At 40.7% G+C, this 27,686-nt stretch overlaps 1 protein-coding gene across 1 annotated transcript in view; it reads right to left on the bottom strand.

Annotated features, from left to right (window-relative positions):
- The window catches only part of CHST15 (carbohydrate sulfotransferase 15), a 49,958-nt gene that overhangs the window by 6,223 nt on the left and 16,049 nt on the right, over window positions 1–27,686 (bottom strand). The window contains exons 2-5 of the mRNA XM_050899401.1: window positions 13,945–15,020; window positions 12,847–13,186; window positions 8,814–8,960; window positions 3,259–3,415 (exon numbers count right to left, since the gene is read on the bottom strand). Coding sequence (XP_050755358.1) covers window positions 3,259–3,415; window positions 8,814–8,960; window positions 12,847–13,186; window positions 13,945–14,532 — 1,232 coding nt within the window. The 5' untranslated portion in view covers window positions 14,533–15,020. The remainder of the gene's footprint in view (window positions 1–3,258; window positions 3,416–8,813; window positions 8,961–12,846; window positions 13,187–13,944; window positions 15,021–27,686) is intronic.

Raw genomic sequence — 27,686 nt, 5'->3', positions numbered from 1 at the left:
TTAAAAAAAGATTATCTAAATTCAAATCCCTTTGGGGGGTGGTGGCAGTGAAACAACCCAAAACCTATAGGCAAGTAAAATATCTACTTTAGCATTAATCCCTGAAACCTTGATTAAACTCTTCCAACTTAAACATCGTTCAAAGAGACAAAGGAAATGCTCTGACATGGCATAAATATTAGATCCGCTGAACATGCTATTTTAACTTTTTTTCATATTTAGGCTTAGAAACTATGACCAGAACCCCAACAATACCACAGGATTTCGGAGACAGTTTTGTAACGCTTGAGAAGGAGTCAGTTCCCCGAGTGTGTTTGCAGCACAAATATTACACCTTCATAGCATCCACCTCTCGACGAAATTCCAGAAATCCTAGATATCTTTCAGCCTCTTTCAAAAAACACAAGTGTCTAAGAAACAACCTAAAAAAGTCGATTTATTTAGGTCTAATTTTATTGCTGCAGTAATCTTTTGTATTGCACTTTATTTATTTTTTAACTTCCCTAGATTTCCACAGGTACTTAAAAATTCATCATTTAATTTAGAAAGTTTAGGCCCTAATCCAGCAAAGCACTTAAGCACAGGAATAGCCCCTCTGCACTCATTATTTATGTTAGTGTTTTGCAAGAACAGGGTTTTAATTCCCATATGAAACAAATGAAGACTCTCTGTTCAGTTAAAAAGGAAGAAAAGGGATACCTTTGTTGCAGGATGCTTTTAATTCAATTTTTACACACTTTTTAAAAGAAAAATCGTAGCAAACTATGGAAGATGAGGCAGAGGCACCCGGTACTATCTACAGGAGTCACCCTAAGACAGACAAAGACTCTGATTTTTGTCCAGTTCTTCCCAGTCTGGCAAATGCACTTCAGACAGTTTTCTTTAAATGAAAAATCCCCATCTCAGAGCAGAAGGAGGGTACCAGGCTTGGACCAGACTGGTCGGGCAGCCTGTTTCAAAGTGATGTCCTCCGGTGCTTGAGGACCACAACCATGGCACCATGTGTGTCCTCTCCCTCTGCAACGGCAGACCTTGGGTCCCTCATGCTGCACCCACCAAAAGGAGCCACTCCACCAGCGCAGGGTACAAGAACAAGCTGGGGACAAGCTAAGGGACAAAGCCAGCTGACTTCAACTAAATTACGCACACAACAGTATCTCCTGCTTGCAGAAAAGTGTCTACATCGACAAGACTCAGGCTTGCCCAGCTTGTCCCAGGGACGGCAGGACCAACTGCTCCTGGCAGAGCAGCTGAAAAGCTTCTTGCTGGGGGAAATCAGCCAGCAGGCATCATGTACAGCATGGGACTGGCTGCAATTTTATTTAAAAGATTTAATATGACCGCTTAGTATTTCTAATCATCCGTTAAAATAAATGCATCATTTTAAAGACTTGCTGACATCTTATGGAAAACTACGTTCTTGAAGACAAGTTCTCTCTCCGCAGGGCAGTTGAGATTTTCTATGTTTCTTTCCATCTGTTTTTAATTCTGGGGACATCTGTCTGGAAATAAAACCTTTGCTGATTAGGATTTCAGCTGTTCCAGCTACTTGAAGTCCTTACCCTCAGTCACCATCCATTACAATAAAATAATGATGCAGTTGACACCCACCATCACAAACCTTGATGTCCTCCAAATATCCCCTGTTGGGGGATAGACCAGACCCCGTGCAGGTTAGATCAGACCCTGTCCCAGACCCTCTGCAGCACCCACATTCTCCTGGCTACTGCAAGGCAACTGCCCCGCTGCCCTGCATTGCCGATGGAGCTGCCCGGGCTGCCCCTTCTGCCACAGCTGCTTTTGCTCCTGCAGTTCAGATGAGCTATCGGCAACAAGGGCATAGGCAATCGTAAACAAAAAGAAACCAATTTATCATAAATACAGTAAGGGAGATGAAGCTGACTTTTTATCTCACCCTTATTAAAGCTGGCAAAGAGCTACACCCACATTACAGAGGGTGGTTAAAGCAATCAGGGAATTTGTCGGTAATTTACATGAGGAAGCCACTTCAGCCAGCTCTCTCACATAAAATTACCATCTGTTAAATCCTGAGGTCAGGAGATGCCATTAAAAGTTGAGAGCTGTATTTCCTGACATAGGAGATGGGAAGCACTCTCACAGCTCTGCCTCTCACCAGTAGCCATGTCCTACCATCGGGGAAGCTCGTCAAAGAGCACCCGTCCCGTCCCGCTGCCAAGTCACTCTGGGCAGCTGCCGGGCAGCAGGGCTGCCTGCACAAGTGTCCCTCGCCTGCACTTCTCCCAGTACCCAAGCTCGCACCAGAGCCTGGTCCCCATCATCATCTGCATCCCCTTCTCTTTCCTGGGTGTTTCTGGGGCTTCGCCCTTGAGCGCTGACCTAGGCCTAAGTGTCCTGAATATCCCTACGGAGCTACAGAGAGAAGGAATTCACACCCCCTTGGTCTGATCCTTTTGGGCTCTGCCTCCATCCCTGCCACCCTCCCCGTTACCCTCATCATTATCATCCTCCTTCAGAGGACACGGTGGAAAGAAATGCCCCAGAAATCTGGAGGAAGACTGGAGAGAAAAAGTGAAACGCAAGTGGAAAGAAGGGCATTCCTGATGAACACAATGGAGAACCATTCCAGAACAGCCCACACCTTTGCAAAAGCAGAGCCCTTTCACTGCAAACAAAGCCAGGAAGACCAAGGGTGAACTCCTAAGTAGCTGTTGGCTGTGCAAGCTAAAATTGCCTAGTGAAGCTTTATATGACTGTTGCACCAAGCATTTTTAAGATTAAAAAAGTTTGTATCATTTGCCGACTCTGGGGCTATTTGCAATCTTTTAACCACTTCGAACAGTATGCCCCTTGAAGATATAAACCTTATTATTTAACATGAATTGAAGCACTTCACAGGACCACTTATGCTGAGATCTGTAACTGCAGTGCCATACTCAGTCTAGCGAGCCCTGCTGAGAACCAGGGCATATTAGCTCAGGTAATGGAGTTATATTGCATTTGGCGACGTATAAATTCTTTTTTTCAGAGTAGCTCAGGTGTCCATGCATGGCACTCACTGTGGCATTTACACTCACATGCCCCTCTTTAAAACACTATCACAAGTACCTATGCCAAAATACACAGAATAAAACCCCTTGGCAGCTCTCGTCATAAAGCAAGTAACTCTGTCAAATACCATGTGAACATTTATTTGCATCCAAGAGAGTGAGAGAGCGAATAAAATTATTACAGTAAGAAAATTTTCTTGCATACTTTAGCAACGTGATCCTTGCTCACCTTTCAACAGGGTCTCTCAGCATGACGATAAGTTTGGCATTCGGTTGGAAGGCATGGATAAAATCCTGGATTAAGAAGGGAGGTTCTCCTTCAGTACTGTTGTCATAAAAGAAAATCCAAGCGTTGTTGTCCCACATCGTCGAGGCGCTGGCCTCCCCTGGAAATTAAAAGCATCTCTGCTAGTAACTCATTTCATTCTTTGTATTGGAGTGGAAATCGGCTGAATTTTGAACTGGTGTAGACCAATTAAAATTGACTCTATTAATTTCAGCATACCTTGGTTCTTGCAAATTGATCTGGCTAATGCTCCCCAGAGCCAGATTAATGACACCACCTTGTACCTTTGTGAATGTAGTGATGGTTAAGGCAGGTTTTATGTAATTCCACCTGAAATGTTACTGTCCACTAACCACATTGCTTCCTGTTAGTGGTTAACACATGCAAATATATTTGATCTGGGCTGGAACGGACTGCTCAGGGTTTTGGCCCACCCTCCAGCGAGGAGGCAGGAGCTCGATGCCGCCGAAGACCTGCCGTGCTCTCTGTAGCACCCCAAGGGTTGGTTTGAATGCTCCTGATCTCTACAACATAACTTGCGAACAAATTGTACAATTATTTGACACAAACTAAAGAAAAAAGCGGAAACCACCACTCCAGCGGATCAATAGTGTTTAGAACATAAACAGGAGAGTCAGTGAGCACATGGGAAATATTAAAAAAAAATGCACTAACCAGCTGAATTGTGTCACTGTGGTTTGAAATATCCCTTTTTGAGAATTATCCATTTTCAGAGCTTTTTTATATAACTACAATTACTCATGTAGATTAAGTCAAATATAACTATTTACTGACTATTACACAAAAGGTCTATAGAATAAGTAACACATTTGGTTAAATGCCAGATTCTGATATTATTAGTTTCTGAAGAAGCTTACTCTGAATGTAATGCTACAGGGAGAAACACAATCAGTAACATCTCTGCCAGAACAAGGTATATGATGCTTCAGCTGCTAAATAAATGATCTGATACGATGTTTTGAATTGTGTAATCTTCCCCGTCTTTTTAAGTAATACTGGCATTTATGTGGCACACTGCTGTTTAATAAAACATATACAGAAGCTTTTTGGAAACTTCCACTCTTTGACAGTCTAATGAGAGCTAATTCTTGTTAATGAGGTTTTTCAAATGAAAAGGAATGAGATGAAAAACTAATAATGTTGTAGGCTTACAGACTTGCACATGATTTCCATTTTTTTTCCCCCCCCCTTTCCTGGGAAAGTCCAATAAAGATTTTAAAAGATGGCCAAAACACAACATGAAAAAGGTACTGGCTCCAAACTTCAGCTTAACATAATGTGATTCATTAATAAAGTCTGGGAGTTGTTAGAAAACACATTAATCTTCTGTCATGTTCATTTTGCCTCTTTTCAGGAGGAGGAGATCAGGTCCGTTGGTTAAAGCTGGGTGTCCACAACAGCTCTGCTTTTCCATCCTAAATTAATTAGCCAAAGCACTGTCTAATCATTGGTGGGCTTTGACTTGTCAATTAAAACTCAATTAGCCCAGCTCCCACGCTGGGTGAAGCAGAAACACAAAAGACTAAATATAGGACAAGAGCTGAGATAGCCGTACCACAAAAACCTCATGCAGCTATTTCTGCGCTATCATCAGAAGACGGTGTAATGCAAATGGGTACGAGCACTTGCATACACGGATTTACAGAATAGTGCATTCCAGGGATGAGAGCGACCTTGGGAAGTCACGGCTACATCTCCGTGACAGGAACGGCTAGGCTTAAACTGCTCCCTCAAAAATGTTTGCCTAAATCATGCCAAAGATTAAAGTCTATGACCTCATCAAGCCATCTATTCCTCTCTAGAATAGATTTTCTGATCTCCCTTCATACTTCTCTGCTCTGTAGATCTCTGATCATATTTGATGCTCTATTGGATTTATTCCAATTAGCTCATATATAGTCACCAAACCTAAAAACATCTGCTTACACATGTGTTATCTGAACTCAATAAAATCAATGCATTTACACAGAAATGGGCAGATTCTCTTAACATCACAGACCAGACCACTCCACAGACATTGTTTCAGCCGGATCAGCTGCCACCACCAAAAATCTGCAGGCAGCGCGTGAGCAAAGATCACAGGCACACGACTGAATCACGCTAAAGCATTAACAGGGACTCAAGGTGCTGCTCTAATGCAGTCAGTCCAGGATAGCCTGGGTTCAAGAAGGTAAATCTTCCCAAAGCAACATGACTGTCAAGAATTAAAGGGGGGGGGGGCAGGGAATAAAAATCATTCTGGTCTCTGCTGCCTCTTATAGTTTTAATTTCCTGAAGCAGCCAAAAATACTCCTGACAATTTGACAGTGTTCCTTTCTGCTTTATCATACAGATTTAATATCTGCAAAGAGAATGAGCCATACTAAACATGAGATAAATTAATGACTGCTATAGTAATTACGTCAAATTACTGCAGTGCAACCAAAACTATATTAATTTTCTTACGGACTTAAAGAACATACGAATTACTAAATTGCCTAAAGAATAGATGTATAACCTCTTTATTCAGTCATTAATGGATTAAAATCACACTGTGTTTTCATAAGACTTTCCTCTGAATTTATCCTATTAATGATCACAAATAAAGAAGTCCCGCTCAGAATGCCTCAGGCTAGATCAGTGTTGTCCTCTTTGGTTCATCTCTAAGCAGATGTTGCTTTTTTTGGGAAAATGCAATTATTACCCACTAAGTATAACAGCCACAGAAGCTTAACTTTTCAAAATAATGTAACGTGATGAACTACTGAGATGTGTATAGTTTTAATTCGATTTTTCTTTCTAGTCATCTGAAATAAGAAAATGGAGGATTCCAAGTAAACCTGATATTGATACAGATTCATTTTAGACTAGCTAGCTTTGTTTTGCTTTGTTACCAAGGTCATAAAAGACTGACTTAATGAGTGTAATCATTCAGGACTTTTCCTGTAAACTTAATAAGAAAAGAGAACAGAACCTTAATGAAAAAAGAAATGAGACTACAGGAAAAAGAAACACAAAGCGAACTCTAGAAAAAGCTGCAACAGGAGGTAAGTAATCAAAGATGTACATTGCCAATTAGATTAGTGAATTTAATTAGTATAAGCACTTCACCCATGAAAGGACAGGAGATATTATTGTAAGTAGGAAGAAAATCTGCAGATGTCCTTGATGGCAACATTTCTTAAGACCCCATCTTGCAAATCTTCTTGAATATTTAATAAAGCAAATGATAGACTTAAATAGAGGCTGAGGAAGTATTGAGCAAATATGACTACAGCCAGGTCTCTAGTTTAAACAATGTAAGACATCGTCACCATTTCATCCAGCCAACAATAGGTTAAATTTTTTGGTTAGAATGAGACAAAAAAAAATTATTCTGAGGGTATTCCCTCTGAGGGCAGGCAGCAAAAATCTTGTCTCTGTTTTCTGTAGAATAATGACTTCAGGCCTACTTGAAAAGCCTGTTTTCGACAGGGAACTGTCTCTTGCTCAACTAGTATTTTCATGGAATGTGTCTGGTTTCCCTGGGAAATTTTGAGGTGACCGAGTGTGTTGGGTTTGTGCGGCAGGGTTTGGGTAGCGGGGGAGAGGCTACAGGGCTGGCTCCTGTGAGGAGCTGCTGGAAGCTTCCCCGGCTCCAAGTCGGACCTGCCTCTGGCCAAGGCCGAGCCCATCAGCGACGGTGCTAGCAGCTCTATGATAACTTATTTAAGAAGGGGAAAGACTGCTGAAAAGAAGAAGAAGAGCTACAGTGGAGAGAGGAGTGGGATGTGAGAGAAACAGCCACGCAGACACCGAGGTCAGTGAAGAAGGAGAGGGAGGAGGTGCGCCAGAGCAGGGATTCCCCTGCAGCCTGTGGTGAGAGGGCAGGCTGTCCCCCTGCAGCCCGTGGAGGTTAACGGTGGAGCAGGCGGCTGGGCCCGGAGAAGGCCGTGACTCCATGGGAAAGCCCACACTGGAGCAGTTCGTGAAGAACTGCAGCCCGTGGGAAGGACTCACGTTGGAACAGTTCATGGAGAACTGCCTCCTGTGGGAGGGAGCCCACGCTGGAGCAGAGGAAGAGTGTGAGGAGTCCTCTCCCTGAGGAGGAAGGAGCAGCAGAGACAACGTGTGATGAACTGACCGCAACCCCCATTCCCCGTCCCCCTGTGCCACGGGGGTGAGGAGGTAGAGAAAATCGGGAGTAAAGTTGAGCCCGGGAAGAAGGGAGGGGTGGGGGGAAGGTGTTTTTAAGATTTGGTTTTATTTCTCATTATCCTACTCTGATTTGATTGGTAATAAATTAAATTGATTGCTTTCCCCCCAAGTCGAGTCTGTTTTGCCTGTGACCATAACTGGTGAGTGATCTCCCTGTCCTTGTCTCGACTCACGAGCCTTTCGTTGTATTTTCTCCTCCCCATCCCACTGGGGAGGAGCAGTGAGCAAGCAGCTGCGTGGTGCTTTGTTGCTGGCTGGGCCTAAACCATGACAGAGTAAGACTGGTAAAACTCTCTTCCCCTCAATTTTCTGGTTTTAGCAGACAGCAAAAGCAGAATTTAGAAGTCTCTGCTGACATTTCTCATGGGCACTGTAAACCGATGGCAGCATGGACCACAGTGGATGAGCACGGTGGATCAACCACTGTGTGTCATGGAAAGCAGTCCAGGGATTCCTCCCTACAGCCCAGTCCTATCCACGGTCTTCCATAAGGTACAATACAACAGCATTTCTAAACCATTTTTAATGCTAATCAGGTAATTTAATATCAACTGAAACTGTAAGATTATCTTCAAATAGTATCCTGTACTGTGCCTCTAGGTTCCATGCCTGAAAAGAAATACAGCACAAGATAGCTTCAACTTGACACTTCATATTCCTGCTCTTGAAACTTGCATTATCTTTTCTGTTAACAAAGCAGCTCAGGAGTTTATTCATATTTATTTCAGTCCACCATAGGCTACATCATAGGGATGATGACACAAAAACTGGTGGTCCTTCTTCCTACATGTATGTTAGGTTGAAGCTGGAGAAGAGCTGTGTTGCTACCATGGAAACTATCATGGGACATACGGTACCCATTGTATGTCATAATACCACAACTAGTGTGTTATCCCAGCACATTGCTACAGCATCTGAACCTGAAGCTACAATCCTGTCACTACAGGCAAACCCCTTATAATGAAAACAAAATGAAAACAATCTTTGAAGCAGTCACCAAGGTCATTCTCACTCTTTTTTTTTTTTTTTTAAATTTAATTAAATGCTGATGTTCATCAGACATTCATTGCTTGCTCAGGCATTTTCTAAAGATAATCACAATCTTTTAACAAAGCTAGTAACCACCCTCCAGGAAAAGGCAAGAACTTCTGCACTATCCACGCACACCAGAGAAAACCAACGTCAGGGGCTCTGTGCTGTGAACCATTTACATGGGGGAAAATGCCCCTCTCATGCCTCAGCTACAAACACGGCCAACCTGGAGCTACAGAGACATATTTCAGAGGCTGTATTTGCCCTACCAATTATGATGTTGTTCATCTTGCCACGCTCTTTTGCTGCTTCGCTCTGCAGCACACCCTGAATCTGATGTGCTGCTAAGTCAAACAGATCAAGGTAATCTTCCACTGGGTAGCGATCATGAAATCCATCCCTCAGACGAATGATTCCTAAAAACAATGAAAAGAGAGAAGTTAAAAAAAAAAAATAATAATAATAGCAGGGCAAGATTAACCGCTGGTGTAAACCAAGATGGCTTCATTGACATGGCTGGCACTGAGCCAGCTAACGTCAGCACAAAATTAGACCGATGAAGTGTAACACTCAGATAGAAGTGCCAATAATGAAGTAGCTGAGAGTCAAGATACTATACGATTAAGCCATAAATTCACAGTGATAGGAAATATCTTAAGTGTTCTGTTTCATAGTTCCTGCATGAATAGCTTGCATTTATTTTCTTCTGAATTTAGCTTTTGGAATGAATATAAAAGACCAGATTCTGCTTTCATTTGCACCAATATAAATTGAAGTAATATTGGACTCCCACTAGATTTACTGTATTGAGATTGAGAACAGGTTCTGATGCCAAATATGCAAATCAGCATCCACTTATCAAAATCAGAAAACTGGGAAATCATTTATGTTTTTGTCTTTCATAAGTATGAAAACAAAGCTCCACGACAGTGTCTTATTTTTCTCCTCTCCCTCCCTACACTCCAGGGTGTGTTCAGTATCACCTTCTCCCTGCATTTCTCAGCATCCTGAGCCACATCTGTGATTTTTATACTCCTTTTCCCACTCTTCTTTCCAAATCTAGTCTCACTTCTCCACTTTCTGTACATGCTCCCCATGCCCATCTTTGCATTCTTGCTTCTTACCACACCACAAGAGGGTTTCTCAAGTGGGCAGTGGTCAAGGACAGTGTTGGGAAGGCAACAGAGTAGGAGCAAAGCTAAGAGTATACAGCAGGACTTCTCAGCTCTCCCTTTCTTGTTCCTACAAGGCCAATAATTATCATTTATGTGAGAGGAAAGCTCAGCAAGGGAGTTCTTTTGTCCATTCCCTCTGATTTTCCCCTTTAGGAAAGTAAGAATTAATGAGGGTAGAAGAAAGCTCAGCAGTGTATTATTTTGACTTGTTTTGAGGGGGGAAAAGAAAGTACAAGCATGGTGCTACAGACTGCCTGGGTTTGTTGCCACCCCACTCATGGGAATAGAAATTGCGGCTAAGAGCCAGGAAAGAGGGACAGTCAAGCTGGGACAAAGTCCTGTAGAGCATCAGCCATCCCAGCAAAACGGGAAAGCGGTGATTTGCGAAATGGGGCCTCCCCAGGAGGGCAGTTTAGCTTCAGCTGAAATTAGTCAGTCTCATAAAAATCCACTGAATCAGAGGAAGCCATAGAACAAAGGAACTTTCTTGTCCAGATAAGTGTTACAAACTGAACCAAGTTAATAGCCAGGAGCATAGGAGTCATATCCACTAGCTGGCTTATAAAGGGGGCTGTCTCAGTTTCACTTGTTAGTCTATTTGTCATACTCTCTTTTTTTTTCCTTTTCTTTCTTTTTTCTTTTTTTAATAGTAACGATTACCTAATGTACTGTTGAGGCAGAATGAAAGGACTGAGCCAGGAGGAGCAAACTTAATCTTTCATTCTCAGTGGCAGACAGCCTGAGATGATCGGAAGGTCATCTCTACAGATCTCCCTCCCATGAGATCACAAGCTCTGCAATCTTTCCTCATTCTTCAGCTTTACAAACTAACTTCAAAAAATTTAATTATGCAAAGAATGTTCTCTTTGAGGATCTGCACTTGGTCTCCAGTGGCTGACCACAAGACCGTGCAAGTGGAGAGTTTGTGAATGCCAAAACAGAGATAGGAATTCATCCTTGTTCTCAAATTATATGCACTCCAGCCTGATTCCTTACACTCTTCTGCCTGTTTGGTAGGTCCAGTTCTGAGCTTTAGTGAATCCAGTCTTGCTTTAGAGAGGTTGGATGCATTACCTCCTCCAACATTAATTCCAAACATTTATGTTGAGACTAATGTAGGTGTAGAGAGCTATTCAGTATACAGGATTTTATCTTAATGTGTGAGTTCGGTTCAGCCCTTCCTGCCAGCACTCTCACGGAAGAAACAATCTCCCACAGATGGTTTTGCTGACAGTCCCTGCATCTACACACCCAGAGACAAGCAGCACAGCATTCGCACCGGAAGACGTCCAAGTCTAAAATCCCCTTTCTTCACTGATCTGACTTTTCACCTTCAGGTCAGGAGGTAATTCTTATCATTTGTCTTCAGTCAGCTGCTGACTGTGATGAACGAGTGCCTTCTCATGGGGCTTCAGGGGGCACGATGATGCTCCTCTTGTTTGACTTTGTTTGACACCTCAATTCACACTGGTGCCTCCAGTGTCTCCTAAACTGGACCAAATTATCTCAAAAGCAAAACTGTATTTTCATCTTATTGCTTTAACTCTTGGTTTATAACAAACATTTAGAAAATGTCTGACATACTTATTTTAGCCACTTTTTTATGGCATTTGCAAAGGAAGAAAATACAAACTCTAAGAACACAGCAAAATCCTGAAATCCCAGCTCTGTGGCTGAGCCCTCCTCCTCACCAAGCAGCGAGGAACAAAGCCCCATCTGCAGGAGCTCAGAGGTTCTTCTGGGTTCCAGGGCGTAGGGAAGGGAGATGGAAATGGCAACACCACATGCAGGAGAAATAAAGAATTGAAGGTACGACCCCAAAATAAAGAACAGAAGCAGCACGGCAGGTGTCCCGGTCCCACAGAAAGTGTCCTTCATTGCCTTTAGTCCCAGCAGTTCATTAGAAGAGATAGTTTCCCATTTCAAGGAAGCTTAGAAAAGCAACAAAGGAAAGTAGTGATGCAAAGTCTTCATCAAATGATCTACCCCACAGTGCTAGGTTTTTCCTTGTTCCACAGGTAATGTCTGCAGTAAAGCAACAGCAAATGAGAAACAGAAGCGAAGATGTCACCGTAAAATAACAGTATCTTCCTCTTGAAAATAGTAATATCACTGAAAAGCCTGTGATCTTTGATACCAAAGTCATACGAAGTGAGGGCATACCAGCACTTAACAGCTAGACCCAACAGTGGGAAAACCCAGAGCCTGGGTGGAATACAGCAAGCATTATATGCATCTGCATCTAGAGGAAGGCACTAAGCACATAGCAGAGTCAGGAACTGAAAATAGGTCTTCTGCATCTCATCTAGTCTCTAACCACAAGACTGACCTTCCGTGGTGCCCAGGGAAGAGAGAACAAGAAGGACATAAAAACTTCAGATGGATAAAACGATGCGCTCAGCCCCACCACCCTCAGACACCCTCTGAAGGTGCAATCACGAAGGGTAGATGTGTTTTGCTCCAGCAGGCCATAACCTCAACTATTCAAGTCTGTCTTCAGAGACGAAGGGTCACTTCGTGAAATATTGATGTCACCCAGAAAAAGAGCATCAAAAATATGTGCAGGTTCCTCAGTGTGAGACAGCTTTCTCATGCAGAGCATCTCTACTGTTCAGTGCTTGACTAGAGCTGCAACACTAACAAAGCTCCTACCACAAAGCACAGTTGTATTTATTGAACCGTATGGACTGAAGCCACCACATTTCAAATACTGGCCCATCATTTATTCATGTAGGAAAGGCTTTATAGAATTTTGCAATACAAAACTATCACTGCTATTCTTTAAGTCTCCCATCACAACATGATAGTTCCTCTTCCTGCTTTTACAAATTCACAGGGTTGGTTTTATCCAGTGTTTTTATTTTTTCCCTAGATTTCTAAACCACTGCAAATAAACCAAATGAAATGTGCATCATCTCAAAAAGTTTAACTCACAACATCATTAAACAAAAGCAGGCCGGAACCTACCGAGCATCCATCACCTGGATTTTTCAAAACTATTAACTCCAGTGGTTTCAAAGTAAGCCAATATGGAGCAAATCCATAAACTTCATCCCAAATATATACAAGAAGTGTCAGAGTTTAATAGAGACAACCTGCCTGGATACGAGAGGACATGTTTACTCACCAAACCGTTTTCTTGTCCACCAGTGTGGCTCTTTGATTGCTGAGAACCGAACGTCGGGGTGCAGCCTGAGCCGGTCGTACAGGTCCGTTGTCCCACACTTGGGCTGGCCAATGATGTAGAAATGGGGGAGACAGCGCAGGCGGTAGTGTTTGTCCTTATAATGGTACAAGTGGTTCCAAAATACCTTCCTGAGGTAATCAAATATGGTTCGAAAGCGCTTTGAATACAGTGCATAGGAGTTTGTTGCATAAGGATCTGTGGTTGTGTTTCCTCTGTACTCTTCATACCAACAAGGATTCTTGCTATTTGGAAGGAATTTATTAGGAATTACTGAAAACATCTGCAACACAAAGAACAACAATTTCAGTCAAGGCAGCAAAAAACTGACAGTTATACTGTTCTAACTTAGCACAGTAAGAGAACACAATAGAAAGACTATGTGGACATTTTTAACCCTTATTTTTTTAACTACAAAGTTGACCTAACTTATTTCTTCTGATGACACCGGAACCAAATCCTGTACAAACAGTTGGCCTGGGAGGGGATTACATTTAGAAATCCTTTGATTTTAAGGCCAGAAAGGACCTCAATAATCCCCCCACTCCCCTGCAACCCCAGGAATTAATTTTTAAAGTCAAACACGTAATACTCAAATCAAATTAACTTCCAGTTTTTAACTCTGAAACACAAGGTTTGCAATGACCAGATTTTCAGGAAGGCACACTGGTTATCAGTTATTAGAAAGGCTCTTTTCTTATTTATCATTTAAGGTGACTGGCAAATCTAAGTCAGAATGATTTTGAATGAGACAAGGTAAAAATTCAATGAGATTGTACAGCTATCGGAAGACTGCCTGATTTTTTGCTTCAGGTGTCAAGACCATTTATATAACCCATCTATTTTGCCCATGACTGAGAAGGACGTGATCTACAATATCAGCTTTTCAGCTGGTGTAAATCAGGAGGCTCCAGATGGTGTAAATCACTATATGAACACCTGAGCAGTTGCACATTTTTTAACCTCAGTAAAAGATTGACCCAAACGTCTTGAAACAAGCAAGTATACAGCAGTTTAAGACACACTTCAATTCATACGTACATGTGGCTCTTGTTTCCTCAGCTCTTCTAAATCAGGGCGCTGTCTTGTCATAAACTCTATCTTTGAAGTAATAGTGTTAATAATTAATTTAATGCTTGGATAATCCTTTACATATGAAATATTCATTTTAGAAGGCTGGTAATGGTCTTTCATGTCGCTAAGGCTTTCATTGTCCATTAAGCTTGGATTGCTAGTAAAAGCTCCGTAATGGAAGGGAGATGGTATTAACAACAGGCCATGTTTGGCTCCAGTCAGTATGTAGGATGCCATCACTAGAGTCATTATAATCAACCCAAATATTAAGCTGCATAGCTTCCCCTTCCTCAAGCAGGAAAATCCATTCCAGCTTTCCCTGTGATCAGTCCTTACTTCCAAAACTGCAAGCAACTTCATCTGCTTGCTATCGGTGTACAAAGGGATCTTATTTTCTCCTTTGCAAACAGGACACTTCTGGTTATTATGATTAGGTCCACGGCATCTGAAACACTGTCTGTGCAAGTCATTTGGCAATAAATGTATGCAACAATTAATGCAATACCTCATATTACTACTGTTAAACTCCTGTATTAATGAGCCAGGCACAGCCATAAAAATGTTTCTGAACCATATGAGTCATCTTCTGTAAGTCTGAAATTATTTAATTCCTTGAGTGATTCTATGACTACTCAGCAACGCAAAAGGACAGGTTCAAATCAGAACAGGTAAAAGCACTCAAAAAGTGACATAGGTCACATAAAGAAAAAAACCACCAACAATCAACACACAAAAATAGATGTACTGTGGACGTGGTTTCCAAGAATTTGGCTCAGTAAGAGGAATGTGGCGAAGTAAGAATCAGCTACACAACTGGCTCAAGTTTTTCCCGTTGAACAAAATGAGAAGGAAGAAAAATTGTTATGTAGCGTGAAAATATGCAAAAAATAAAAATAATTCATTGTCCTCTGATTTACGCTGGAATAGGCAAATATGGGTAGAAATTCCCAGGTATTCTTAAAACAAGCAGGTTCCAAACCAGACTGCTGCTACTGGAAGCTTCATCTTCCCAGAGACGGCTTCAAAGATTTGCATTGTACAACCTAAAGAAACAAAAACATATATATGGATACACACAGAACAGCAGGCATAATATCTACATTCACCTTCATTCAAAGCCATAGCAAAGTACAATCTACCACAAGTAATTTCACAATTCTATTTGAAAGATGTCTTCTATTTGCCAAGTATATTAATTACAGCACTCACGATATTAAACCCAGGAAACGTTTGGCTTCAAGTTCACAGCGAGCTGCCCTTTTTCAATCACCCATCTGCTCACATCAACAAACAGTTGCTACCACAGGTAATACTACACGACTTCCCTCAGCTGCTCACTAACCTATCTAACAGATCTTAATCTGCTCTTTAAATACGGAAGCATTTTTGGACAGTGTCCAGTAACACAGGTTTAAATATTTACACTCTATCTGTACATGGGGACCTTAAATTAACTGTCCTGAAGTGGGGTAGAACCCTAGTTAAGAGAACAAGGCAGGGATAAGATAACAGTCTCCTTTCAATCATATGAGATAAAAAGCCAAACAAAAAACCCAAAAGCCCCAAGTAAAACATTCAGCAAATTGAAGGGATTAAATAATAGACACGTGCAAAGGCTCACAACAGGATCTCTGGTTTCTGGACCAAATGATTCTGCGATGAGAGTAACCGCCCGTGACGCACTGCAACGTCACCAAGATACTTTCAGCACTACTAGCCAAACACATTTTGAAAACATAGTGCTCGCTAAAAACGGGAAAATGTGTTACTTAAATGAAATGTACCATCAGTACTGCAACTTCAAGGCAAGAGCCTGGATCCAGCGAATCCTCTTAATGGTGTGCACTTTGGTACCAGAGAGGTCGTGCAGAAAACGCAGGAGCGGATGTCCCCTTCCTACAAGGCAGGCACCACCACCAGGGACTTGAGCACTCGTGGGTCTCATGAAGGTCTCCACGTCCACACAGACCAGGGGCTGAAGCACCTTGCGGCACAGGGTACGTGCCATCCTCCTTTAAACACTTCAACACCACGGCTGCTTACAGCCAAAAAGTGACCAGAGCTGTTTAAAGCATTTATGTCAAGCTTTGGTCTTGGTTTGAGCGTGTCCGTGCTTGGCTTTCCAGGCAGCATTCAGAGCAGAGACACTTAAAGTCACAAACAAGTCATCAGCTTAAGGATGGTCTTAATTAAAGCATATTTATGCATAGTTCCTCTAGAATTTCTGTTTTCATGGTTTATTAAATACCTTACGGGAACTACCTGCATTTTAAGGTCAAAATCAACTCTCTATTTTGAGAAGCCAAATTATCAAATACAAAAGTTCACAGATAATATACCTTCTTCTATATACTAGAAAATATTTTTATTTTCTAGAATTGCTTTTCTGGGGGATCTAAAGACAGGAAATATTTTAAAACAATCTTGAAAAGTCAGAAGCAAAACAATAAACTGGCACAGGATGAAAAGGAAAAGGAAAAGATGGGGAAAACCTAAGGGACATTAGTAATGTATGGCTCTGACAGGTGACTTCTATTTTGGTTTTTGTCACCTGATAAAGACAGAACTTCCCTTTAGCCCCTCGGAACGAGGCTACCTTAAGGCTCCAGTGCTGTGATGCTCCTTGTCCATCCCGATGCGGATACCCATGAAAGCAGTGACCCCGTTCCCCTCTCAGCACCTCCATTTCCTCAGCATCACCCAGGACCTGGTCTGCCACATCCCACTTTTCAGCCTTTCCGCAGACAACCCCAGTATTAACCTAAGTAATTACCCTGAAGGTTCAATACAAACAGTTGTAACCATATTGTGAGTAAGAGGCTCAATACTGCCTCTGAAGAACAGAAAAAGGACTGCCCCTTCTGTGCGAGGCCAAGGAAGGGCATACGGACTCCACGCACAAAATATAACATGTTCTTGCAGATAAAAGTAGCAGCTGAAGGAGTTGGAAGAATTCAGGAGCGCAACAGCTTTACCTGAACAGAATGATATCTTTTGCCCAGAAGACTATGGATGATGAAATGCTAATTAATTAAAATTATTTTTCAGATAAAGTTAGTCTGTGTTATAATTAACTCCACTAGACCAGAGAGCCAGCTCATTGCTTTATGGGATATCTAAAGGTCCAACATTCACTTTTACTACTTAAATGAAAATATATTGTCCAAGTCACCTTAAACAAAATATGAAATAGAAGAGATGTTTGACAACTCACACTTACGAAAAATTAGTGTACTATCAGGGTAACACAAAAAAATCAGCACCATTATAATTCTCGCACAGGTACAGTTCTCATAGTTTAAATACACCTCAGTAACCACGTACAAATTTTTTTCTTGTTACTTTTTGCCAGTGGCTCCCTCCTCTGGACCCACAGTAGTTGCTCCTTCTCTACAAAAATCCATCTTCTTTTCAAAGGCTCAGAAATGCTTTTTCTCTGCATTGTTTCCAAACATCTTTCTTTCTTCCCTGTCCTACAGTGCTCTTCATTCCACCCAAAACCATCTAACTTAACTCATCCTTTTGCACACCTCTGTCTTCAGCAGAAATCTTCCTGTCTGACTTTGTCCCTTGGTTCCTGAGAAACAACACAGACTTTCGCATTTCTGAAGTGCATGTTTGTGTAATGTCCAAGACACCAATAACGAAAAGAATTTCTCATGATGATACAATGGATATACAAAGGGTCCTCTGATTACTCCTACAACACACTAAATCATAGAAGTATAATCATTCCTAAGTATGAGTCCCAGAATTTGGCTATTTTGCCTTTAGCTCTTTCAACACTTATTTTTAATTCTTAAGAAACATTGCTATAATTCTAGATAATAACTCCTGGTTCATTCCTACAAAAGTGTCCAGATCAAATGGGGCAGTCACTTCAGATCCTGCATTAATCATCATTCTTCTAGCTGCGTTTTGGTATGAGACAAAGTGCTTTTGTAAAATTATTTATATCCTTGATGTTTCTCCCACCTAACACTGCCACATCTTGGAGGATTTCTGCAATCAGAGCAAGCAGGCTGTGTCTCAAGGACTCAAGAATAATTATTTAGATAAATACTGAACAAAAGTATTTGCAAAATACCTTCCTACAAAAAAAAGTTCATTTCCTTAATGAGTTTATTCTACAAGTCAAATGAGGCAGACAGAAATCATAGCATAATCATTACTGACTATATTTAAAACAAAGGGAAAGAAAACAGTGTAAGACTTCTCAAAGAAACTAGTCTTAAAAACTTCTCTAAAGAAATGGACCTGTGACGATTTTGACAGAAGTCTGAATGACTAGAGAGAATAAATCAGATTCATGTGTGTAATATTAAACCCAGCAAGTTTATGCTTTCTTATACATAAAATATCCCCTGCCCCCCCAAAATGAACGTCCAAAAGAAAAAGAGAAGCTATGGAAAGGAGCCAAGATTTAAAGCAGGAAAGAGCTCGACGGTTGTCCAAACACCACTGACGGTCCTAATGGCTGGAGAGAAGGAGGACGAGAAAGGGAGGTCCTGACGAGAAGTGAAAAGTTTCTACTTTGCAAGTAAGCATTTCAGGCAGCAATAAGACAGCTGAGCAAAGATTTTCACAGAGGAGGCAAAGGAGGCAGGAGACGGAAGTACTGTCAGGGCAGATTCAGACATCATCCACGGAGGTAACAGAGGAAATCATGAAAACAGAGATAGTTCCAAAAAAAAGACTGTAGAAAAAGAGAGGATGGAGATGAGGGCCCTCATAACAAAAGATAAGAAAAGGGAAGTGAAAAAAGCATCTCTTAAAAAAGATGCACAAAGAAGAGACTACACGTCATAGTGGTAGCTATAAAAAGATCTGGTAACCAGAAGGTACCCTACAGCATCACTTCAATTAAATTAATCATGTGCTACACATTTGTTTTCATGTAATCCTTCCACCTTGAACTCCTCCACTTTGACACCCAGTGAGTATCTCAATATTCTCCTAGATCTCTGCTCTCCAGCTCCTTGCTGTTTATTTTCAGAGGGACCAGTTACTATGCACTATTTAGGGGGGGGGGGGGGAAAATCCAGTTTATTTTCCAGTCCTCTTCTAATGGGGATCTGAAACTTGCCCAGTGATACTGATTGAACAGATTTATCTGAGATAGTCTTACAGAATCAATTCAAGACTTGTGTATTTGACACTAATTCTCAAATTATTAAAAAGAGTCATCAGAGATACATTAACGACTACAGAGTGCAGGATCTTAGAAAAACCACATAAGCTTCTCTGCCCTATCTTATGTCCATTTGTATGTTAATAAAATGGACTGGAATTTATTGAACCCTTCCCAGGTGCAGACACTTCTCATGAAACTCTGTTACAAATATTACAAATGTAAGGAAAAACCATGTTAACTACATCTTTGACAGCTCAGGAAAATACTTTATCAGGAAGCTGATACAAGGTGGGGGGGGGGAAAGAAATATGCTTAGGCTACAATAAAACTGAGATCTTAATCACAGCAGTCATGAGGGAAAATTTAAAGTTCCACCAGCAACCATAACTCTGCCAACTTACGCACACGCACTACAACAGGCTGCTTAGTTAGATGATCAGTTTGACGACCTACCACAGGGCAACATGACATATTACACAGCTAATAGAATGTTAAAATCTTGATTTTACTTTTTTTTTTAATAACTGCCAGTTGCAGACATACCATTTTACATGATTTTCCACTGTCGTGTTCATGTAGTAAAAAAACCCAATTGTAATAAACACATAAAAGTCAGGATATAATTCCCTACTGCCACTCCCTTCTCTTTACCAAGAAGCTTTTATTAAAAGTTCATTCCCCAACCTTTTACCATGCAATGAAGGGTGCTCACCAGAAGGCCAGGATCTTTCCCCAGCATAAGCAGCCCTCGTTTTCCTCATTTACCCCCTGAAATCAAGACATCTACAGTTTGCTTCTTCCATTCAACATTTCCAGTAGTCATAACCACAGCCACAGATATACTTCACCCTTTTTGTATTTCAATAGTGAAAGCAGAAGGATGTGAACTGCAGGCAGAAGAAAGGTTATGAGATTTGAGTTAGTAATAAACCATTTATGTCTTTTTATATTTTAGTTGCAAAACTGTTGTCGGTTCACTGGCAGAACACTACGCTCTTTACACAACAAGCAGTGTCTTTGTATATTGTTGAATAATGTAGCATGTAATTTCCTCTTGTTGAAGTGAATGGTGAATTATTTATGATCATGCCTATACAGTATTTGTCTGTTGTACACAAATGTATACCAGCTCTAACCACAAAGCAGAAATCAACATAAACCTTTTCAAGCTCCTCGGCCAAAAGCAATCCTCCCCATAAAAATGAGGATCTTTGGGAATCTCTTAAGTAGGAAACATGGATATAAGAGATGACACACGGTGGAACGGGAAAAAAATGAATAGCTATCTTAGATTTCAATATACCTCTCCTGAAGCCAAGGGGACCTGCATCACTGTTTCAAATTGAAGCAGACTCAAGCTAACAAATATATTTACATGCAGCAGAGAACTTAATAGCAAACCGGTGAGACCTTTTCTTTCCTAGTTTGCCTGTGCAATTCCTTCGTTATATAAGAGGAGGAACCGTTGGGTGCACAGGCTGCAGGATGCGGGAGAGAAGGCTGGCAGGTAACACTTGCAGGTACCACAAAAGCAAACAGCACAAGGCAGAGCTGCCTGCTCGAGCCTTACAATAAACTACTGAAAATGCAGTATCCGCCGTGTCCTGCTCATTGCCATACGGGAAGTTAAATAGGGTAAAAAGACAAATTCCACCAAAAATAAAACATGCAAGATTTTTTATCATTGACATATTTTTGTTCACTATATGGAAAATATTTGAAATTCTGTTTAATTTCTATTAAATAAACATTTCATAAAATTCCTCCCCTTTCTCTTAAAGGATTGTAAGGGAAGACTGTAATCAAAATGGCTATAAAAAGAAATTACTTTCATATGCTCAGTCATAGAACTAAAATTCTCCTCCTCTATGAATAAGATAAAACAAACGGAACTGATTTTACATGCACACACATCTTCTGGACATCTAAGTGTATGACCTATTTTTCAGGTCATCAGCCTTAATATTTACTGTGCTTTCCTTTTTTTCATAATTCTTTAAAATAAAGATAAAACATGCTTTTGCTAGTATTCTTAAGGCTAAATTTTATACTAGCCTTGTTACTTTTAATTATATTCAGCTTTTCCTACTACCACATGAAAGAGTGGCATGCTGTTAACCTATTATAAACACACTTCAAGTACACCAGTAACACATTTCTCAGCTTGATGTATAACTGTTTCTCTGTTTTATGTCAATGGAGCTACAGCACTTTGTTTCCTCTCTTCACACAATATAATTAAAACGTAGGAACTCATTGAGGCCAGAAGTATGAATGCATTTCAAAGACATTAGACAATTAACGGAGAATAAATCTATCAATAATTGCTATCCTCAATTCCCAGAAGCTAAAAAGGGATGGGGATCGGAGAAATCTATTAATACCTGTTCTTACGCTCTTTCACTGAGCATTTATTACTGGCCATGGCCAGAGGCAGGAGCGAGGGACAGAGGTATCTGTGCCAGTTGAAGATTTGAGCTAAGATTGTCCTGTTGGGCAGGTCACAGCCTGAAATATGGATATCTAAGACAAGTTAGAAAATAATCCACCAGCTCTCAGGTTAGATGGGATGAAGCCCAGCCAAAGCATGCCCCTCAGCTGCAGCTCCCACAGACAGGCTCTGCAGTCTCACAAAACACATTTTCTTTTTTCTTTCTGTCCATTTTCCTGTTGCCAGTCATGTCAGGCATCACATCAAGGATTTGTATGTTGATGCGCTTATTAAAGCCGAGAAAAATGGACTCTTTTTCCCAAGGAATCTTATTACTTCTCAGCAAAAGTGAAAAACTAGAGCTATTAATATGTGGAAACACAAGAGCACTTCATGTTCTTGCTCTGTTGCTTCCTTGTCATGGCAAGACCTTCAGCTGCTGTGATGTCTGTTATTTCTCCATGTGATGAGAAGCAGTTGCACCACGAGAAGATACTTCAGCTGAAACATCACCCAAAGCAGACACGTGGAACGCGTCCTCTGCAGCAGGTAGCCCTTGCCCCTCTTCTTCTTTTTCAAATGAAAGCTACAGATGCTACAAAAATAAGGATAAGCACCTTTAGCAAAAATAAAAAAGAAAAGATTAGGCAAAAGATAATACTGCTGGATTTCATTTGGTCAGTAACTTCTGAAGGAGGACATGGCTCCTAATTTAATATCTATTGCCATTCTTTGAGTAACAGCTATGCTGTTTTAGTCATACTCTTCTAATTGTATTCACTAATCTGGATAAATATCCGTACCGCCTAAGTGTCTTCCCTGTCAAATCAGGAAGATTTGTTTAATTCAAGTTCTCAGTTTGCGCTGCTAATGTTTTTTGAAATCTCAGAGCAAAGCTGATCCCACACCCTCCATGAACACTCCAGAAATGAACTTCCCTTTGGTAAAATTTCACTCTCAAGAGCTCCTGTGAAGGCAGGGCTGTCATTAGTCAGAAAAAGATGTAGGTCTCAAGTGAAATGCTGCCCACAACCGTACCATGATAAACCTTCCGTGACTCACATGAAGAGGAATGGAAACATAAAAGGGCAGAGTGAGGCGGGTAGAGTAAAACCTTCATAACATTTTCATATGGGAAAAAAAAAAAGGCAATATTTAGTAGCAGTGCAGCACAACCATGTAATTCCTCTTCCATTCCTCCATCACCCATTGCAACGTGGCCCACAGCAGCAGGGACCAGCTTTCTCCCTGTACAACAGCAATTCTTCAGCCTATGCAAGATATGTTTATGACCTCCGGACATATAAAAAACCTGCAAAACTTTACCATTATGGATACTTTTTAGCTATCGAGCTTACTGGAAGGGATAAGGATTGAACCAGACCACAGGCGGCACAATGATTTTGCTCGCAGACATGGTCTCTTCAGAACAAGCTGAAGTATTTGTACAAGTGTAGTGAAGTATTTGTACAGCATGAGGAAGTTCATCCTGTTAGTGGGGAGGTTGTACCATTGTAATAAATAAACAGTACAAGTAGTAAAAAGTTGACCTAAAAAAAAAGAAAAAGAAAAAGAAAACGAGCTCAGGAAAGAAGAAGAGGAATAATCGTAGATTTTCTCTATTCTGCTTTTTGTACACATTTGGCTCCTCAAGTTAACATTTTTGGAAATAAACTTTGCCTGAACTCACATCTATTTACCTCAGAGAAATCAACAAGCTGCCAGAAAGAAGATATGTCAATAAAATGAGAATCATGAATCACTGACCTCTGCAACCTCCCTGCAAAAAAAAGAAAAAAAAAAGGCGATTGCAGTGGTTTAGAAAAGCAGCAGGACTCATTACAAAGCTCAGCAACCTCCTGCAGACTGAAGTTATGTAAAGCTCCACTATTTACTTAAAAAAAACAATTTAAAAAAAAAAAATCAATAAATGCAACTCCCAAAAAATTATATAAACCCACTACAAACATTTTTAAGGCAATCACTTGAAAAACAGTCACATTTTAAAAGCTAGAATATGTGGTCATAACCCATGATTATACACTCAACCTGCTCAACAACTGCTGAACACTTGTTCAAGTGTAAAATATTCTTTAAAGGACCCGGTTCTGAAGCCTTTTAAAGCCAAAGAAAACCTCCTGAATCACCACTGAATCAGCAGTCGTGCCTAAATAACAACTGTGGCTTATTCCATAACCCAGCTGGTTTCTTTCTCAAGATCTAATCCAAACACGCTCTGCTCCTTCCTCATCAATATGCTCCCAAAGCAAATGGGAGAATGGAACAAATGACACCCTCCATTTGCAAAAAAATCAGCAAACTCCCCTAACACCAGTGTAACGGTAGTCGTTTCAATCAAATAAGGACCCACTCTTATTATTTGTGCTGCAATGCTCAGGAAATAGTTACTGAGCTGGAATCACCGCTCCATTAAGGCATAAACACTGCCTGAATAAACAGATTATTGGAAGCAAGGAAAAAAGAGGGGGGAGTGGGAAGGGGAGCAGGACACAGTCCTGGATCAGCTACAGCATGGTCATGCCTTCCCCCAGAAACCTGTTATTACCTCTGAAGTCTTGTGCAGGTTCCTAGAAATTACCAAGGTCCAGCTTCTTGTGCTCCTAACATGCCACATCCACATGTTCTGATGTGTTATTGTTTGATTTGCCTTGAAAATAATAATTATGCTTGATATTACCCATTCTTAATTTAAACTATTTTTCAGTGGAAAAGATGTCACTAAAAAATTTCATGACTTCGGTGTTGTTTTTTCTTTTTATTTCACCTGATTTAAATCAGTCTAGAATCAGACCCGTCATTTATTTTTGGGCTACTTGCAGAATAAAAAGTCCAGACAGGAAAATAAAACAGAACCCAAGCCAGCCAACCTCTGGCCTACTGGTAAACTCCAAACTATATTATGGTCTCCCAATTAGATCTAAACTAGCATACAGGTTTAGAAGATAACGGACGAGTTCCTCCACGTTTAAGGCAGGGATGAGATCTCGCCAACAATTCCTCCACAGTAACACCTGCCTCAGACCCACACAAGGCCATTTTCCAAAAGCTATCCCCATGCAAGATTTTTTATGAGGTTTTATGAGAGCTGAAGAGAAGTGTAGGGATTTGGGGCATCAGCACTGTAATGACTTCTCCAGAAACGCAGGTCCACAAGCCCTGGAAGAAAAAAAAGCACCACTGCCAGCCGCCCAACCTGTGGCACCACATATCCCAAGCACCGTGAATCCGTCACCCTGCGTCAGGGTAGAGCTCACACCAATGTATTTATGTCCTTCCTCTTGCACAAACACGGAGCAAAATTTTCTTCTCATGTATTTATAAGGATGCTCAGAGCAGAGCTTTGCCTACGGTACACACTGGCTTCTCAACTCGTGATCAAAACTTGCTGCCTGGGATGTGCAACATCTCCAGCAATTCATCTTTTCACATCACTTAGTTTCTATTCATCTCACATAGTGTCTTGCTAAAGAAACACTGACAGATTTGTATTGAATATGAAAAAATTGCACACTGTAGAAAAACTTTGTCTTTACATAAATTACTCCAGTGCATGTCTTCTCACAGAAAAGCCATTTTAAGCCAGTTTCAGAAATCATTATGCATGGCTGAAGTTTAGTATCTCTTCTGGTTTTTTTAATTCTCATAGTAACTGCGAGCAACCTCCCAATATATCCTACACAGTCCTTGAGGTCATCCCACGAAAACAGAGATAAACTGATGCATCCATTCTGTGGGGCTCACAGATTCCTCTCCCCAAAATCTGGAACCAGATTAAAAAGTTCTGGTATTCAGAATACAACCAGAAATCACATCTATTTAACAAAAACCAGTCAGTCCCTCATTAAAATGATTGAATCACTAAGAGCCAGAACAGATATAAAACACTGATGCTAATGGGAGTTAATTTTTACCCCTTTGCTAAGAAAAAGTGTATTTTCTTAAATCTCCAGGAAGACACCTGATGTCAAAAATAAGATGAAAACAGACATAGAAGGTTAAATCACTTATTCAGTGATTTAATATCAGTGAGAATTCTTCAGGCTGAATTTGCCATATTTATTTTCTTTTGTCATGCAGCAAAAGAAAAAGAACCAAAGAGCTCACAGTAAAGGTAAAGGGATCACCTCAAATACAACTTCAGGTGCAGAGTGAAAGTGATAAGGCTGGTCTTGCCACAAATGTTTTTATTACATTTTTAACAAGATCAAACAGCCGTTGAAGTTTCTTTCCCAAGACAGGATATCACATTACTTTACAATAATAGAAATTCTTACCTACACGTTCTTTCAAGGAATAAATCACGCTATCGTCCCACAAATCAGCCAAATTCCTGTTATAAGTACTAATGCAACAGGGAAACACGAAGCATGAAGGCTGAATCTGTTATGAAGCTCTTCTACTCCAGATATTTTTATCAAACAAATCCAGGGGGTTTGGGGGTTGGCAGGTGGGAAAAAATATCATCTCTAAATACAGCTCCCGTACGCCCTGCAGTCAGGCTGTAATCAAAAATAAGTAAGTACTTATCTTCAGAAAACTCCAGAGGCAAAGAATTGGTCTAGTATTGACAGAGTTCACTTATCAAATGCAGGCTACTTTTTGTTATGCATTTCTTTCTGGCAGCTGCCTGTCCTGCTTTATTTTCAGGCTTCCAAGTCTGCTTCATTGTTTGAGTCTCTGGACAGATATTGCTGTAATTTACTCAAATAGCTCTTCTGCAGCAACTTGCTCAATAGAGATATGGGGTTTCCCTTCATGCAAAGCTTGGTTAGGTGAGGACTGCATGCTCGTTTTCATCACCTTATCTGAACACGAGGAAATTGCTCTGGACAGCCAATTTCTCCGTGTCGGCTACAACGTGAGGTTCGAGTGACTGTCTCAGATTTAGGCATCTGCCATCCACACCTCTAAGGTTAGGTGAGATGAACACCAAAGCCTCATTGTGCTAAAGAAAACTAAATCTTCACATTCAGAGTGCCAGCTGACTCTTATTCAAGGAAGAGATGGCGAGCTAGTGTAGCACAGTTGAATTTGCAGGAAGAGATCTTTCAGTGCTGAAGGTTTATTTTAAGCACAGGTCTTTGTCTCTTACATTGATTACTGGTCCAGAACCAGCACGTGGGAGAAAAATGTTCTGAGAGTATTTCCAACGGTCCTGCCAAGCATTTTCAGCCTCGGCATGCTGCAAAATAGTGGGCATTCACAGTTATGTTACTCTGATTACCATCTTGTTCTTTTTACACATTTGATTTTACTTGATTTTAGCAGCTGCTACCTCAAGTTGATTTAAAGTGAGAAACATATTCTTTCCACCATCTGAAATCTAATACTTACTGCCACTTTGCAAATGGTATACAGTATGAATTGCTAAATCTTGTGGGTTGTGAGAGATCAGCTGCTAATTTAAGGCTGCTTTTGAGGGATGAATAACATTATATGGAATAAATAGAATATGCATAACGTAATGCCTTCAGTGCCTGTTTATCTCATGGCGTGGTAAAATGTTTTTGCATGCAATAATGCAGCCAAATGGTATCTACTAGAATTCATTTGATATACCTTCACGCTTCACAAATAAGCAGTCTTGCTGAAGGGGATCGGTCTATGTGATACTTAACATTGCTTTAAACACAATATTGTTGTGACAATTCTAGAGCAACGTATATGCTAACAGCTGCTCATTTGATTTTTAGTGACTGAGAAGGGATTTTCCTCCACCTCCAAACTGAATTTTCTCCGTAAACTTTACTATCTTAACACAGTCATCTGAAATTTTTTGTTATGACTCATACATGGTACCTTCTCCATGAGACATACATTAAAAGGGACGGAAAAACATATTTCATCAGTACATAAGTACCGTGTAAGTACTTTTTCATGAATAGGGCATTTCATCTTTCATCTAGTGCTGAGTGGGTGAAAGGAAACATACACAGCTGCATCCTGAAAAGACAAACTCAGTATGAGAGTCTGTCATTAAAGTTTCTTGTAAATTCAAACAAAAATTAGTCAACAAAAACTACTCATTGATGCCAAATCACAACTGTGGCTTTGTTTTGATACTTAAAAAAAAAAAAACAACTGTGTTCCAAGCTTAGTAGTAACTTTTATAAGTGTTCAACA

Source organism: Gymnogyps californianus, chromosome 6 (assembly GCF_018139145.2).
Source record: "Gymnogyps californianus isolate 813 chromosome 6, ASM1813914v2, whole genome shotgun sequence".
NCBI lineage: Eukaryota > Metazoa > Chordata > Aves > Accipitriformes > Cathartidae > Gymnogyps > Gymnogyps californianus.
Note: the sequence above shows the minus strand (reverse complement) of the source record. Positions and strands in the feature narration are given on the sequence as shown.